Source organism: Ranitomeya imitator, chromosome 2, assembly GCF_032444005.1.
Source record: "Ranitomeya imitator isolate aRanImi1 chromosome 2, aRanImi1.pri, whole genome shotgun sequence".
Taxonomy (NCBI): domain Eukaryota; kingdom Metazoa; phylum Chordata; class Amphibia; order Anura; family Dendrobatidae; genus Ranitomeya; species Ranitomeya imitator.
This window is the reverse complement of record NC_091283.1, coordinates 564,155,541-564,174,208: the sequence shown is the minus strand read 5'-3', so window position 1 is coordinate 564,174,208 and position 18,668 is coordinate 564,155,541. Positions and strand designations below refer to the sequence as shown.

The following is an 18,668-nucleotide window of genomic DNA, read 5'->3' as shown; positions in this document are numbered from 1 at the left end:
GATTATATGCATTCTATTATGTTTAGACAAACTGTAAAAAAAAAATAAAAAAATTAGTGTTTTGACTACATCAAAACTGTACTGGAGCCAGAGAGTGAGGTTTATATATAAACTTTATCCTCCGGTTCCAACAATTACACAGACCATTGAAAGATCAATTTAGGCCGTGTTCACAATGTGCAATTTTAATGAAGTAAGTGCATTACATTTTTTTTTATTTTTTGTACTTTGCCTAAACATAATATAACAAAAAAGTTGAGTGGGCATTAAATGGGTTGTGGGGTGGAATGTCAATATATTCTTTTGATTTCAATGCAAATTGTACAATACTTGATTTCTCCTATGATGGTCCTGCAGTAGTATTGATTGGTTGCTTCTTGTCTCATCCATACTTTATTGTTGATCCAAGGATAAGCTAAAAATGTTATTCTCTCTTTCTACTGTATATTCAGGAGCGAACTGCTCCACAATCACTTGGCTTCCTGCTTGCCACAGGAGGCCGTTGTTCTCCTGATTGATTGACAGTTCAGGCCAGGAGCATGGTCGCAATGTTGGCGTGAATAGTGCTCTCTCAATTAATGACAGCAGAGGCGGCCTTCCCAGTGTGGCATTGGATCAGAGAAGCACGATATCTCTGGAGCTGTCCGAATCCAGTGATCTGAACAGCTTTATGGTAGCCCTTACAAGCTTTATAGCAAAGAATTTGCAAGTGCTACACTCCTCTATGAAACTGACGACTTGCATTCAACAGAGGTGGGCGATAACCTAGACCAGTGATTTTCAACCTTTTTTGAGCCGCGGCACACTTTTTATACTTAAAAAATCCCGAGGCACACCACCAACCAAAATGGCACAAAATGGTGCGTCCAGGTTTGAGATGAAAGTCTGCAGTCATTCTCTGTGACTGCAGGCTTCTGAATTCTCACAGCGCAAGCACTGCACACTTTCAGGATTCTCCCTTGCCGGTGGCCAGAGTGGACGGTCATGACAGCACAAGTATGTGATTTGGATACTTCTGGCCGCATTCTAACTAGACGTGTCCGGCCTCAGTCAATTCATTTTCATTGAATGAGGCCACACATGTCTAGTCAGCACGTGACCTCATGTATGTAAATCACCAACATCAGAGAATTATGATAGCAGTGTGCACTGTGAGAATTCAGAAGTCTGCAGTCACATAGTATGACTGCAGACTCATCACAACCTTGGACATCCCCTATAATGTTCCTAACAAATAAAAATGAGAATTAGTATCACAAAAAAAACACATTTACATCCAGGTACCTGATAGATGACGTTGTTTGTGGAGTCGCCTCTTTCTTTTCATCTTCACCTTGTCCAGATGCCATGATGACTCTTCTCATCCACCGGCAGAGCTCGTTTCTGCAGACTTCCATCTTCTCCTGTCTTCTGCAGCACATCCCGACACAACACCCTTAAAGATAGCAGTGTTATTATAATGCTCCGGAATAAAAATATCTGCCCTAGGCTGAGCCCCTGAGTAAATAATTGCCCCTCACTTTATTCCCAGCACATAATATGACCCTCACTGTCCCTCTTATGGTACATGCCATCCACACTACCCTCTCTCTCTTTTCTATACTTCACACTGCCTTCTCATACTGTGTCCCTCATAGAGAGCCCAGTCTCTCTACTGTGCCCCTTCATTGCACTCCTCCTACTTGGCATACTGTCTCCTCCTGGCTGTTACCCTCACACTACTCAGTATCTATTATGTGTCCACTCACACTTTCATCCCCCCATACTGTCTGCACACATTTCTAATAGCCTCCTCCTGTACATCCCCCCCCTGCTAACATACCCCTTTGCTCTCTCCATATTTCCTCCTCACACATTCCCCCCTCACACATTCCCCCGACTCCCCATACTGTCCTCACACATCCCATCACCGTTGCTCCCAGTACTGTCAGCACACATTTTTCCCCCTCGCTACTGTGTTCACCCCCATCTCCCCACTCACCCCCACAGAATATATCCACTCCCCTTCCGATAGAATAAATCCATCCCCTTCCACACAGAATAAATGCACCCTGCCCCACACATGCTAAATAAATTCCAGCCCCCCCCCCACGTACACACTGAATAAATCCCCCCCACACACTGAATAAATCCCCCCCACACACTGAATAAATCCCCCCACACACTGAATAAATCCCCACACACACACTGAATAAATCCCCCCCACACACTGAATAAATCCCCCCACTCACTGAATAAATCCCCCCCACACACTGAATAAATCCCCCCCACAGAATAAATCCCCCCCACACACTGAATAAATCCCCCCCACACACTGAATAAATCCCCCCACACACTGAATAAATCCCCCACACACACTGAATAAATCCCCCCACACACTGAATAAATCCCCCCACACACTGAATAAATCCCCCCCACACACTGAATAAATCCCCCCACACACTGAATAAATCCCCCCCCACACTGAATAAATCCCCCCCACACTGAATAAATCCCCCCCACACACTGAATAAATCCCCCCACACTTAATAAATCCCCCCACACACTTAATAAATCCCCCCACACACTTAATAAATCCCCCCACATACTCCCCATAAACCCACCCCACGCTGAATCTTCGGTGTCTTCAGCTCCACAGCACAGGAGCACTTACCACCAAGTGTCTTCTGTCTCCTGCGCGCCGGATAGTGATGTCAGCAGCGTGATCACATGACTTGATCACGCTGCTGGCGTCGCTCTGACCCAGCGGTCAGAGCCTCAATTGTACTCGCAGCTGGTAGATGTCTGCGAGTACAATTGATCTCCGGGAGCCGGCGCGCTGCAGCTTCTCTGTGCCGGCTGTCAGCTTGACAGTCGGCACAGAGAACAGCTGACTCCCGTTCCCCGCGGCACACCCGACCATGTGTCGCGGCACACTAGTGTGCCGCGGCACACTGGTTGAAAAACACTGACCTAGACAATGAGAAGAACGCGAAAGAATTTAAGATCCATCTTTTTCCACTCACAAAGTTAGTTAGCTGGATGCTACAGTAAACTTTATTCTCTAATTCCATACTACAGCCCTGTTTAGGGTCTGTATCTGAAGTGGAACACCTGTTCTGGATGGGGTTCCTGAACAGGACTTGGTGACCTAAGCTGGAACCGGTATAGTCATGCAAGAACCTTGCTGTTTCACATCTTCCCCTTAATCGTAGTCCTTAATATGGGCATCAGAAATAGGCCCAGATGAGCATTTTTGTAGGCTGTTTGACTTTCTGAGAAAGTATAAGTAGATTGAGTGATTGTTGTATGGACCGCTCTACTTTCACAATAAAATATTCTGAATCTGCAACCGCAAATTATTTTGTTACCGTCCCATTGAATACTGTGTAGCTGAATACACAGTCAGTTGTGCCTTAGAATATCATGTGCTATTTTATTGGTGATGTAAAAGTGACCTATGGAAAGAGCTGGATTATTTTTCTTTGTTAAACAAGAGGCATGTGGAAACTCAACAATTTTTTTTTTCTCATTGTATTTCCCTGTAGTGTTTGTGTGCTTAGTAAAAGTCTTCATACATCACATTTTCTTTGACCCTTTTACAAATCCAAAACTGATGGTGCTTCTATCATACAGACTAATCCTATTTGTACAAACCCTGCTTTACCTGTTTTCTCCTTCATTCTTTTTACTGCTGAAGTTTATCTTTACAACTTCTCAGAAGAATTTTGTATTATTCGGCCATGAAATACACAATGAATGCACTCCAACACATCCACAGACCTCAGCTGACTGACATTTACTCTCCATATCAAATATCCCAAACAATGACATTCGTTCATTTCAAAAAGGGGCCGCCCTCAGAGTCACACACAAGGTTCTTATGTCCCAAATTATCTGCAATAGCAACACAAGAAGCTTAGTTCTGGGTGTAAGTACCCTTTCCGAAGACAGGACTTGTCAAAAGACTGCAACACAACTGTGTAAGCCACGTGCGCACGTTAAGTATTTGGTCACTATTTTACCTCAGTATTTGTAGGCCAAATTCAGGAGTGGGTGATAAATACAGAAGTGGTGTCGTGTTTTTTTTTCTCTGATTGTTCCATTCCTGGTTTTGGCTTACAGATACCGAGGTAAAATACCGTACTGACCAAATACTGAACATGGCCTAATTCTAGGAAGCTAGAATCATAATTCACCTTTAACAATAGCATGTACTATATTTCTAAACCATTTAGAAACTAAAGTTCTAGAGAGAAAATACATTGATTACGATAACTGTCATTGAAGCTGTGCTTATTGTGTATATGCCTCTCTCCACTATTTTGTATAATGGTTAACTGACCATATAAAAGCCACCTACTTAGTAAATGCTTAATGGGATAGCGAGGTAAGCCGAACAGAGAAATCCCATAATAGGAATATACAGAAAAGGAACCGTTGTCACAGTACAATGGTTAAGACATTAAATGGAGAATATGAAAGTGGAATTTGTAGATCAAGGCATCGTGAGGAGAAACAGCAGGAAGGTCAACCACAAAAAACAATAGTCACAAACCAATAAAGACTAAAAGGCTTACACAATGATGAGCCAGTTTTCCATAATTATACACCTACAGTCATGGCCAAAGGTATTGACACCCCTGCAATTCTGTCAGATAATACTCATTTTCTTCCTGAAAATGATTGCAAACACAAATTGTTTGGTATTATTATCTTCATTTAATTTGTCTTAAAAGAAAAAACACAAAAAGAATTGTCCTAAAGCCAAATTGGATATAATTCCACACCAAACATAAAAAAGGGGGTGGACAAAAGTATTGGCACTGTTCGAAAAATCATGTGATGCTTCTCTAATTTGTGTAATTAACAGCACCTGTAACTTACCTGTGGCACCTAACAGGTGTTGGCAATAACTAAATCACACTTGCAGCCAGTTGACATGGATTAAAGTTGACTCAACCTCTGTCCTGTGACCTTGTGTGTACCACATTGAGCATGGAGAAAAGAAAGAAGACCAAAGAACTGTCTGAGGACTTGAGAAACCAAACTGAGAGGAAGCATGAGCAATCTCAAGGCTACAAGTCCATCTCCAAAGACCTGAATGTTCCTGTGTCTACCGTGCGCAGTGTCATCAAGAAGTTTAAAGCCTATGGCACTGTGGCTAACCTCCCTAGATGTGGACGGAAAAGAAAACTTGACAAGAGAGTTCAACACAAGATTGTGCGGATGTTGGATAAAGAACCTCAACTAAAGGTACCTTTACACTCAGCGACGCTGCAGCGATACCGACAACGATGTCGATCGCTGCAGCGTCGCTGTTTGGTCGCTGGAGAGCTGTCACACAGACAGCTCTCCAGCGACCAACGATGTCGGTAACAGGGTAAACATCGGGTTACTAAGCGCAGGGCCACGCTTAGTAACCCGATGTTTACCCTGGTTACCAGCGTAAAAGTAAAAACACTACATACTTACCTACCGCTGTCTGTCCCCGGCGCTCAGCTTCTCTGCACTCCTCCTGCACTGGCTGTGAGCACAGCGGCCGGAAAGCAGAGCGGTGACGTCACCGCTCTGCTTTCCGGCTGACCGACGCTCACAGCCAGTGCAGGAGGAGTGCAGAGAAGCTGAGCGCCGGGGACAGACAGCGGTAGGTAATTATGTAGTGTTTGTTTTTTTTACTTTTACGCTGGTAACCAGGGTAAACATCGGGTTACTAAGCGCGGCCCTGCGCTTAGTAACCCGATGATTACCCTGGTTACCAGTGAAGACATCGTTGGATCTGTGTCACACACGCCGATCCAGCGATGTCTGCAGGGAGTTTAGCGACGAAATAAAGTTCTGGACTTTCCTCAGCGACCAACGATCTCCCAGCAGGGGCCTGATCGTTGGTTGCTGTCACACATAACGATTTCCTTAACGATATCGTTGCTACGTCACAAAAAGCAACGATATCGTTAACGATATCGTTATGTGTGAAGGTACCTTTACATCTAAACAAGTTCAAGCTGCCCTGCAGTCTGAGGGTACAACAGTGTCAACCCATACTATCCGTCGGCATCTGAATGAAAAGGGACTGTATGGTAGGAGACCCAGGAAGACCCCACTTCTTACCCCGAGACATAAAAAAGCCAGGCTGGAGTTTGCCAAAACTTGACTGAAAAAGCCTAAAACGTTTTGGAAGAATGTTCTCTGGTCAGATGAGACAAAAGTAGAACTTTTTGGGCAAAGGCATCAACATAGAGTTTACAGGAGAAAAAAAAGAGGCATTCAAAGAAAAGAACACGGTCCCTACAGTCAAACATGGCAGAGGTTCCCTGATATTTTGGGGTTGCTTTGCTGCCGCTGGCACAGTACTGCTTGACCGTGTGCATGGCATTATGAAGTCTGAAGACTACCAACAAATTTTGCAGCATAATGTAGGGCCCAGTGTGAGAAAGCTGGGTCTCCCTCAGAGGTCATGGGTCTTCCAGCAGGACAATGACCCAAAACACACTTCCAAAAGCACTAGAAAATGATTTGAGAGAAAGCACTGGAGACTTCTAAGGTGGCCAGCAATGAGTCCAGACCTGAATCCCATAGAACACCTGTGGAGAGATCTAAAAATGGCAGTTTGGAGAAGGCACCCTTCAAATATCAGGGACCTGGAGCAGTTTGCCAAAGAAGAATGGTCTAAAATTCCAGCAGAGCATTGTAGGAAACTCATTGATGGTTACCGAAAGCGGTTGGTCGTAGTTATTTTGGCTAAAGGTTGTGCAACCAACAGGGCCGGACTGGGACTAAAATTCTGCCCTGGCATTTGATGGTACACAGGCCCACTTGTCACATGGTGACTGTATAATATCTTTGTACACTTGTAGGTTACAAGAAGTGAGGGGAGTGTAACATGACCATATAACATATAATTACAGCTGTATCCAGCATTACAGCTCAGTCCTATTTATGGCTTTTAGTTGCAGTACCAAGAAAAGCCGCTACTTTACCTACATATCTAGATCTCGTAGATAATGAAGGGATTGAGATGACCAAAGGCTATGAAACCTCATTCTGATGCTCTACAAACTTTGCCTACAGCCACTTTTGGTTCTGCTGCGCAGCACAAGACCCGGTGACTCTGAAGAGCGGTGACATCAGTAACGTCACCGCTCTTCAGATATTCCGGGTCTTGCGCTGAGTTCGGCGACTGTGAAGAGCGGTATTGTTACTACCGTCACCGCTCTTCAGAGTCGCTGGCTCTTCAGAGTCGCTGGCTCTCGCCAGGTCTGGGCTAGTAGTGGGGGTGTCTGATAGACACCTCTCCATTACTTACACCAGGGATTGATAGCAGCTGACATTACGCAGCTGACATCAACCCTAAAAATCATTACACATACCAGAATTAAATGCTCTGGCGACTTGGAAAAGCAATAGAGTTAGCGCTATTCCCAGGCGCCGGGTGCTAACTACAACTGTCATCATCCTTGCCTGGTCTCCCTGCGAAGCATTTCTTCTATATTTACTTGCGTTGATCTCAGGCCACTAAACGAGTGTGATCGACAATAGTGAAGTCGATCGTTTGTTTCCCGGCCTTTTTCCACCAATTGAGAAAGAATGAAGGGAACAGAACAATCTTAATTAGATCAATCTGTTCCCATATAGTATAATGTTATCAGCAGCACATCTACAGTTTTCACCAGCGATGTGCTGCTGAGAAAAAGGATTTCTGTTCCCACATAAACAATCCAATCACTCGATGAATAGGCAGCATTTTGCTTGTTTAGTATAATACACCCCATAGGCCTCCATATATTATAATGTGCACCTCAGTCCTCCATATAGTATAATACACTCCTCAGTCCTCCATATAGTATAATACCCTCCTCGGTCCTCCATATAATATAATACACTCCTCAGTCCTCCATATAGTATAATACACTCCTCAGTCCTCCATATAGTATAATACCCTCCTCGGTCCTCCATATAGTATAATGCACTCCTCAGTCCTCCATATAGTATAATGCACTTCTCAGTCCTCCATATAGTATTATACACTCCTCATAGACCTCTATATATTAAAATACACTGCAATTCCTCCATATAGTATAATACACTCCTCAGTCCTCCAAATAGTATAATACATTCCTCAGTCCTCCAAATAGTATAATACACTCCTCATAGTGCTCCATATAGTATAATGCCCCGCCATTGTCATCCATGTAGTAAAATTCACTTCCCATAGTATAATGTACCCCATAGTTCTTCATATAGTATAATAGTTTAATGTATTCCCCATAGTCCTCAATAAAGTATAATGCAACCCACATATAGTATAACGATGCCACCCCAGAGTATAATGCAGCCACCCCACAGAATATATTGTAGCCCCCTGAGTAAATGTAACCCCCCAGAGAATGTAATGCACCCCCCTCATGTATAATGCAGCCCCTGCATATATAATATATGGTAGCCCCCTCATAGAGCATAATGCAGCCCCCCCTAGAATATAATGTAGCCCCTCCATAGAATATAATACAGCACCCCATAGAATGTAACGCAGCCCTCCCCCATAGAATGTAATGCAGCCAGCCCCCATTGAATGTAATGCAGCCAGCCCCCATAGAATGTAATGCAGCCAGCCTCCCATAGAATGTAATGCAGCTAGCCCCCATAGAATGTAATACATCACAGACCCCAAAGAATGTAATACAGCACAGCCCCATAGAATGTAATACAGCGCAGCCCCCATAGAATGTAATACAGCACAGCCCCCATAGAATGTAATACAGCACAGCCCCCATAGAATGTAATACAGCACAGCCCCCATAGAATGAAATGCAGCCCCCCCAATAGCCCCACATTTCAGTTATCACTCAGTGATATATTTAAAAAAAACAAAACACTCACCTCTCCTCGTGCCCAGTGCTGCTCCTGTCTCCGGTCTCAGCACCTGCAGTCTGCCCAGTCACACAGCAGGTGCGCGATGATATGACGTCATTGCGCACCCGCAGTGTCAGCGCCAAGCAGAGCGGGAAATGATGGGAGAGGGAGCGTCAGCAGATGCTCTCTCCTCCATCATTGCATTCAACTGTACCGGCGGTATAGTTGAATGTGGCGGCAGCGGCAGGAGGGTGAGTCGGGGGGGGGGGGTGACGGCGCTGGCGAGCGGCCCACGACTGCCACCGGCCCTTCTGGCATTTGCCAGAACTGCCCGATGGCCAGTCCGGCCCTGACAACCAAGTATTAGGCTGAGGGTGCCAATACTTTTGTCTGTCCCATTTTTGGAGTTTTGTATGAAATGATCAATGTTTTGCTTTTTGCTTCATTCTCTTTTGTGTTTTTTCATTTAACCCCTTAGTGACAGAGCCAATTTGGTACTTAATGACCGAGCCAATTTTTGCAATTCTGACCACTGTCACTTTATGAGGTTGTAACTCTGGAACGCTTCAACAGATCCTGCTGATTCTGAGACTGTTTTTTCGTCACATATTGTACTTCATGTTAGTGGTAACATTTCTTCGATATTACTCGCGATTATTTATGAAAAAAAACGGAAATATGGAGAAAATTTTTAAAATTTTGCAATTTTCAAACTTTGTATTTTTATGCCCTTAAATCAGAGAGATATGTCATGAAAAATAGTTAATAAATAACATTTCCCACATGTCTACTTTACATCAGCACAATTTTGGAAACAACATTTTTTTTTGTTAGGGAGTTATAAGGGTTAAAAGTTGACCAGTAATTTCTCATTTTTACAGCACCATTTTTTTTAGGGACCACATCACATTTGAAGTCACTTTGAGGGGTCTATATGATAGAAAATAATGAAGTGTGACACCATTCTAAAAACTACACCCCTCAAGGTTCTCAAAACCACATTCAAGAAGTTTATTAACCCTTTACGTGCTTCACAGGAACTGAAACAATGTGGAAGGAAAAAGGAACATTTAACTTTTTTTTGCAAACATTTTAATTCAGAACCATTTTTTTTTATTTTCACAAGTGTAAAAACAGAAATGTAACCATAAATTTTGTTATGCAATTTCTCCTGAATACGCCAATACCCAATATGTGGGGGTAAACCACTGTTTGGGTGCACCGCAGAACTTGGAAGTGAAGGAGCGCCGTTTGACTTTTTCAATACAGAATTGGCTGAAATTGAGATCGGACGCCATGTCACGTTTAGAGAGCCCCTGATGTGCCTAAACAGTGGAAACCCCCACAAGTGACACCATTTTGTAAACTAGACCCCTTAAGGAACTTACCTAGATGTGTGGTGAGCACTTTGAACCCCCAAGAGCTTCACAGAAGTTTATAACGTAGAGCCATGAAAATAAAAAAATCGCATTTATTTACACAAAAATGATCTTTTCGCCCACAAATTCTTATTTTCACAAGGGTAACAGGAGAAATTAGACCACAAAAGTTGTTGTGCGATTTCTCCTGAATATGCCAATACCCCATATGTGGGGGTAAACCACTGTTTGGGTGCATGGCAGGGCTTGGAAGAGAAGGAGCGCCATTTGACTTTTTCTATGTAGAATTGGCAGGAATTGAGATTGGACGCCATGTCACGTTTAGAGAGCCCCTGATGTGCCTAAACAGTGGAAACCCCCCACAAGTGACACCATTTTGGAAACTAGACCCCTTAAGGAACTAATCTAGATGTGTGGTGAGCACTTTGAACCCCCATGTGCTTCACAGAACTTTATAACGTTGAGCCATGAAAATAAAAAAAATCACATTTTTTCTACAAAAAATGATCTTTTTGCCCCCAAATTTTTATTTTCACAAGGGTAACAGGAGAAATTAGACCACAAAAGTTGTAGTGCAATTTCTCCTGAATATGTTGATACCCAATATGTGGGGGTAAACCACTGTTTGGGCGCACCGCAGAGCTTGGAAGAGGAGGAGTGCCGTTTTACTTTTTCAATGTAGAATTGTCTGGAATTGAGATCGGACGCCATGTCGCGTTTGGAGAGCCCCTGATGTGCCTAAACAGTGGAAACCCTCCACAAGTGACCCCATTTTGGAAACTAGACCCCCCATGGAACTTATCTAGATGTGTGATGAGAACTTTGAATGCCCAAGTGCTTCACAGAAGTTTAGAATGCAGAGTCGTGAAAATAAAAAATATTTTTTTTCCACAAAAAAGATATTGTAGCCCCCAAGTTTTTATTTTCACAAGGATAAATGGAGAAATTGGACCGCAATAGTTGTTGTCCAATTTATCTCGAGTACACTGATGTGCAATATGTGGGGGTAAAGCACTGTTTGGGTGCACGGCAGAGCTCGGAAGGGAAGGAGCGCCGTTTTGGAGTGCAGACTTTGATAGAATGGTCTGTGGGCATTATGTTGCGATTGCAGAGCCCCTGATGTACCTGAACAGTAGTAACTCCCCACAAGTGACCCCATTTTGGAAACTAGACCCCCCAAGGAACTTATCTAGATGTGTGGTGAGAACTTTGAATGCCCAAGTGGTTCACAGAAGTTTAGAATGCGGAGTCGTGAAAATAAAAAAATACTTTTTTTTCCACAAAAAAGGTTTTGTAGCCTCCAAGTTTTTATTTTCACAAGGGTAACAGGAGAAATTGGACCCCAAAAGTTGTTGTCCAATTTATCCTGAGTACGTTGATGCCCCATATGTGGGGGTAACCCACTGTTTGGGCGCACGGCAGACCTCAGAAGGGAGGGAGCACCATTTGACTTTTTGAGCGCAAAATTGGCTGTCGTGTTTGGAGACCCCCTGATGTACCTAAACAGTGGAAACCCCCCAATTCTAGCTCCAACCCTAACCCCAACACACCCCTAACCCTAATCCCAACCTTATTCATAATCCTAATCACTAACCCTAATGATAATCACAACCCTTACCCCAAAACAACCCTAATGTCAACCCTAACCAAAACCCTAAATCCAACACACCCCTAATCCTAATCTCAACCCTAACCTCAAACCTAACCCTAATCCCAATACACCTCTAATCACAACCCTAACCTTAACCCTAATCCCAAACCTAACCCTAATCCCAAGCGTAGCCCTAATGCCAACCCTAACCCTAATACCAACCCTAATCCAAACCCTAACCCTAATCCCAACTCTAACCCTAACTTTAGCCCCAACCCTAGCCCTAACTTTAGCCCCAACCCTAACCCTAGCCCTAAGGCTACTTTCACATTTGCGTTGTTTGGCATCCGTCGCAATCCGTCGTTTTGGACAAAAAATGGATCCTGCAAATGTGCCCGCAGGATGTTTTTTGCCCATAGACTTGTATTGCCGACGGATCGTGACGGATGGCGTCCGTCGTGCACTGGATCAGTTGTGTTTTGGCGGACCGTCGGCACAAAAAACGTTCAATGTAACGTTTTTTTGTACGTCGCGTCCGCCATTTCTGACCGCGCATGCGTGGCCGTAACTCCGCCCCCTCCTCCCCAGGACATAGATTGGGCAGCGGATGCGTTGAAAAACTACATCCACTGCCCACGTTGTGCATTTTCACAACGTGCGTCGGTATGTCGGGCCCTAGCCCTAACCCTAACCCTAGCCCTAGCCCTAACCCTAATTTTAGCCCCAACTGCTCTTCTCCTGCCGGCCGGCAGATGGCGACAGATGGCGGGCGCACTGCGCATGCGCCTGCCATTTTCTTTTGCCAAGAAGATGCCGGTGGCCAGGAGGAGCAGCAGGAGGACCCAGGGACACTGGTGAGTATAATAGGGTCCCCGAATCCCCCTATTTCTCTGTCCTCTGATGTGCGATCACATCAGAGGACAGAGAATTACACTTTGCTTTTTTTTTTTTTGCGGTCGCCGGTAAACAGTTAATTACCGGCGATCGCAAAACAGGGGTCGGTAAAACCGACCCCGATCATGTTCTTTGGGGTCTCGGCTACCCCCAGCAGCCGAGACCCCAAAGATTCTCCCGGTGCCGGCCGGCGGGCACACTGCGCATGCGCCAGCGATTTTGAAGATGGCAGCGCCCATCGGGAGCCACGAGGAGCACCGGGGAGACAGGTAAGTATTGGGGGGCTACCTGGGACCCCATTTCTCTGTCCTCTGATGTGCGATCACATCGGAGGACAGAGAAATTAAAAAGAAATCGCGTTAGGTTTTTTTGCGATCGCCGGTAAACGGTTAATTACCGGCGATCGCAAATGCGGGGTCGATTAAAAAACCCCGAATCATGTTCTCTGGGGTTTCGGCTACCCCCGGTAGCCGAGACCCTGGAGAAAATCCGACTCTGGGGGGCGCTATTTACTTTTTCCACAGCGCCGTTGATTAAGAATTGCAGGGGTGTCAATACTGTTGGCCATGAGTGTAGGTATTCACTGCTCTGAACCCTGAGAATAGTAAACTCTGTTAAGTTCAAGCATCAACTTAAGTTCAAGTCTCTACTTACATGGCTGAGTTAGCTGCACTTGAAAAATACAATTTCTAAATTTAACACATTTAAAGAATTATGGTATTTTTATATATATATATATATATATATATATATATTTTTAAGATTTTTTTTATATTTCACCATGTCATGTCAAGGGAATGTGTCAATAGGATCAAGCCTCCTAAGCCATCTAAATGAGCATGCAGGTCATAGAAAGTTGACATGTCTTTTCCAGAGACATTTTTTCTTGTATGCAGAGGAGCTGTTAAAATCTTTGGGCCAAACAATGATCTGCCTCCAGAGACTATTTTGAAGAGTAACTATAATTTTCATGTTTATTTGATAAATCAATAGTAGACATAAACATTTAAAACTTTATAATGTATCTTAGAAGAAAAAATAGCTTCTTTCGCTGATAAAATTCTTCACCCACAGTCATTATCAAAATGCTCAATTTTGAGATAAAATCTGTAGTCAGTGAAGACTGACTGTCCCATTAATGAGATAAGAGATAGCTGCTACTGATAAGATTATATCTAGATATAAGGGGAAGGAGGATGGAGGAGCTCTGCCTCTAGCTCCTCTCTTCTTCCTTCTGTCTACATAGAATTTTATCAGCACCTGTCATCTTCTATCACCTATATTCAAAGGATGCTTACTCTTAAAATGTAGAAGGACATTACCATTGTGATATGTAATGGCTGACACTTTGCGCTCATAATCACGCACAGTTTTACAGTGAGATCAGATCTAGCACAGTATGGCAAAGCTACCACAGTACAGCACAGCTAACACAGCACAGCAGAAGTAGCACAGTACAGCAGAGGTACCATAGTACAGCAGAGCTAACACAGCACACCAAACCTAGCACAGTACAGCAGAGCTAACACAGCACAGTAAAACTAGCACAGTACAGCAGAGCTACCACAGTACAACAGAGCTAACACAAGTACAGCAGAGCTACCACAGTACAGCAGAGCTACCACAGTACAGCAGAGCTAACACAGCACAGCAGAACAAGCACAGTACAGCAGAGCTACCACAGTATTGCAGAGCTAACACAGCACAGCAGAACTAGCACAGTACAGCAGAGCTACCACAGTACAGCAGAGCTAACACAGCACAGCAGAACTAGCACAATACAGCAGAGCTACCACAGTATTGCAGAGCTAACACAGCACAGCAGAAGTGAATTATAGACATTCACACAGCACTTGTCCTCTCATAATAAGTGATGATCACTGTTCTCCACCTCCCCCACCCTGCACAGCAACCTCCACACAGCTCACAGATAATGACCACAACACTCCTTCATAGGAGTTAATAAAACAGCTCTCATCCCAGCTTGGTATGGCTCATGTGGTTTCTGTAGAGCATCTTTGAATGCTGCTATCAGCAACTCTGGCAAGATGTAGACCCCAATAATCATGCACATAACATAAAATAAGAGATTATAAACCTGAACACCCTTCAGGTAAAAAAAAATATAGCAGCTACCACTAGCTTTTAGGGTTACATTCTTCTAGCATAAATTTCTTTACGTTGAGGCTCCACATCAACTTTTGGTCATGCAATCATTTGCCAATTCAGCTTTATATTTACTAGAAAAATTCCCTATGAATGATTTTATGCATTTGTCACTATTGTCAGAGTTCTTGAGAGTGTAATTTAATTTTAATGCATATCAGTTGGCAGTGCCCACGTCAGTAACCTGTGGGGCCTCTGTTCCGGAGCCCTGAGAATCACCTTATTCCTGATGTATTCTGTGGCTATTCTTTTGATTAGCCAGCCTGGTGCGATGTCATCATTGTGGCTGTAGACGCCTGGAGGTAAGGGGCTGAACAGATAATTGATATGGGCAATGGACTGGGTCCTGTGGATCGATCTGTTGGCAATGATTATATCATGACAATCATAATACTGGAATTTACTGTAGAGCTCAAGCCTTGGCACCAAACTGTATTTTCCATGTCTTATGTGACTGACTCATTCTGGACTCTTTAGGCTAAAGTACCAAGATAGATGTGGAAGATAAAAATAATTTAAGAAACATAAGCAGTTAAAACCAGGGTCAAAGAAAATGGAAGAAATGGATAATAGATGCAGGCGAGAAATTCAGACACAGAAAAAGCTTTTTCACTGAAGTTATAGGGATATGATATAAATCAAAGCCAGAATCAGAAAGAGACAGAACAAAAAAAGCAAATCCATAAGAGCAGAGCTGAAAGGAAATAAAGACATATTATGCATGAAAATCAGCAGCGTGAACAGCGCTATTCATGTACAGTGCAAATGTCCTGAACTTGTATTCTATCAGTCTGAGAGTGCTCCAGAGCTACCTACTTGGATACATATAGAAATCTTCTCTGATTTACAGATTCTCGTTCTCTATGAACTCTCCTGGATGTGTAGGCTTTTACTATATCATCCGAATATCAGCATTAGAGATGGGCGAACCAGAACGGTAACGTTCAAGGTCCGTATCGAATACCCACTGTTCTTACCGACGTTCAGAGACAGTGTTTACTGTGCTGTCATGCAGATGACCGGGTGCAAACAACGGATGTGAATATGGTCTGGGGTCTGTTGCTGTCTGGGGTGCTATTCTTGTACCGGAACCAAACTTTTGTTTAACTGTTTGGCCGAACCCGTTGGGCCCAAACATCCAGGAGTTCACCCATCACTAATCAGCATAAAAGTTAATTACAGCTTCAAGGAATAAAGATTATTTATTATATTAAAGTGGTTTTCCACTTAAATTAGAGGACCCCAAACATTTATAGACATGTCAAAATAACGAAGTAAAATAATACTTCCTCCTCACACACACAGACACTCCTACCCCGCTCCAGCACTGGCAGCTCTGCTCTCAGTGTTAGCTGCAGCGGTGACATCAGGTCAACAGCTTGCATTATCGCTGCAACCAATCACTGAGCTCAGCGCTGCCTACATCAGCTGAACTGCTGAGCTCAGTGATTGGCTGCAGCAGTGATACGAGATATTGACGTGACGTCACCACTACAGTCAAAACACAGAGACCGCAGAAGCAGGGGCGAGTATTTGGGTGTGCTCGGAGATTTAGTTTAAGTTCTGTCTGAGCCAGGAGATGCAGTATAACTAATGCGTGATCCTGACTTTTTAATGTCTCCTACCTGCATTTCATTTTTTTTGTTATCCATTACCTGCATAAACAATATATATGCCACAACAGAAACAAACAAGAAAATGAATTTCTATATATTACATCTTTGATGCAAAGCGCTGGGGATACTTTTCAGGGTACTAGCTATAAACATTCCACATGAGACTGCCTAGTGCTCAGAATATAATGTGATTCATTACTTTTGTAACGTCGTACAGTAGTTGTCACCATTGAGACACGAAGGCTTCCTACCATAATTGTCTGCTGTCCAATGTTCTGCTGATGTACAAACAAAATGAAGAATTGTTCCAATTAGAGAAATGGCAACTGCTTCTAAAATACTAATGTTTCTTCATTTTACAGAATAGGTCTCATATGAATTATCCCATCTTTCCCCTTAGATATTGCGTCCACATTAAAGTTTCTTAATGATTCTGCAAACAAGAAACTGTTTGATTGGCAGCCTCCTATGGGATGTGTTCGCTGCGCGGTGGTGGGAAATGGCGGGATCTTAAATGGTTCCGGAAAGGGGAAAGAGATCGATGATCATGACTATGTTTTCAGGTAAGAGGATGAATGCATATGAATGTTTTGGCACAGTTCACATGTTGTGGGCGCACTTTTTTTTTTTGGTTTTAAGAAAATTAAGGAAAATTCACTTGCTAGAATTTCGGAAAACCAAATAAAAACATAAACCACCTCCAGAGTGAGTGAATAGAGTAACACACGTGCGTACAAACATTTTAAATAGGTTCTGTCAGCAGATTTCACAATATCAACTGCATATATTATTATATTGATCTCATATCTGATGAGACTGGTGTACTTACTTTTAAAATTCATGTCAGAATGACTGTATAATCCTTTTTGAAAGTTCAACCTGCTTAATATGTAAATGAACATGTCATGTTTTACTCATAAGATGCTCATTTTAAAATCAGTATTATACCATACCGCCATTTCAACTTGAGTTTCCAAAGTAAATACACTTGTCTCTGCAGATCTAGGAGATGTGTTTAATAATTTATATATTTTGAAAATGGTGCCAGCTCTCCTGACATGTTTTAGTAAGTATGTAAAATAACTCCCCCAAAACAACTATTTTCTTCTTAATCTTCCTGTAAATGCATGATTAAACTGATATGTTGGATTTAACCATTATTATTATACCCAGAAGAATGTTAACTCCCAGTTGTCAATTTATTCCTACATTTACTACAGGAATAACAGAAGAGAGCCTGTTAGTAGGAGACGGTGCAAAATTTTTAACGAAACCGAATTGTAAAAATGATTTTTAGACCCCAAAGCATGCATTTAAGTAAGAAAAAAACTATCAAAAAGGCTCAAAGATACATGCATAAATGAGAAATGACACATCAAAATATATAAAAGATGTCTTTCTATATCAACTAAGGAATGTGCTCCTCAGGCCATTTGGGGGCATCACAACCATGGACCAGACCTCAATCACAGGACAATAAAACTTTCACAATCCTTAATCTTTGAACTTCTCCAATATTTATGGTTACAACTGTAAAGAAAAATTACCCATAACCTTCGGACTATAAGACGCACCCAGGTTTTAGAGGTGGAAAATAGGAAAAAAAATATTTGAAGCAAAAAAAAAATGTGGTAAAATTTAATAACATACTATTATATGTGGTGTTATTATATATAATAGTACGTTATTATGTTGGAAGCTGAGGGTAGAAGATTGTGCTGCGGGACCAGTGTGGTGTACTGCATGAAGACGCTGGAGGGTGAGTATGAGAATGGGGGCACAGGGCTTATATTTAAAGCACCACTCCAGCACTGAAAAATAACACTGGAGTGCTGCTTTAACATTCCATTGAGATAACTATAACTCCCAGCATGTCCTGCAGATCCTATGGCATGCTGGGAGTTATAGTTCACCACAGGAGTGGCAGAGTGCTTTGTGTGTTGTAAAAACTAACCTTTTAATTGTGGCAGCCAGCCACACTGTGGTGAGGTGAAAAGCTGGAGCATCCCATGACACCACAGAGCCCTCCCTCATGTTGCCTCTCCACAGCACAGGTCATAAGAGGAAGCGCGCAGATTCTAGTGTGGAGTCTGAAGGACCTGTGATGACATCAGAAGATGGAGGGCTCTGTGCTGCCATGTGACACTCCAGCCAGCCCACTTCATGACATCACACAGGTCTTCATGCCCA

The 18,668-nt window shown here is 43.1% G+C and overlaps 1 protein-coding gene across 3 annotated transcripts in view; it reads left to right on the top strand.

Annotated features, from left to right (window-relative positions):
- ST6GALNAC2 (ST6 N-acetylgalactosaminide alpha-2,6-sialyltransferase 2) overlaps positions 1-18,668 on the top strand; it is a 99,499-nt gene that overhangs the window by 60,989 nt on the left and 19,842 nt on the right. For all 3 annotated transcript variants that reach the window (XM_069752099.1, XM_069752100.1, XM_069752098.1), the window contains exon 5: positions 16,879-17,041. In XM_069752099.1, the coding sequence (XP_069608200.1) occupies positions 16,879-17,041 (163 nt within the window). The remainder of the gene's footprint in view (positions 1-16,878; positions 17,042-18,668) is intronic.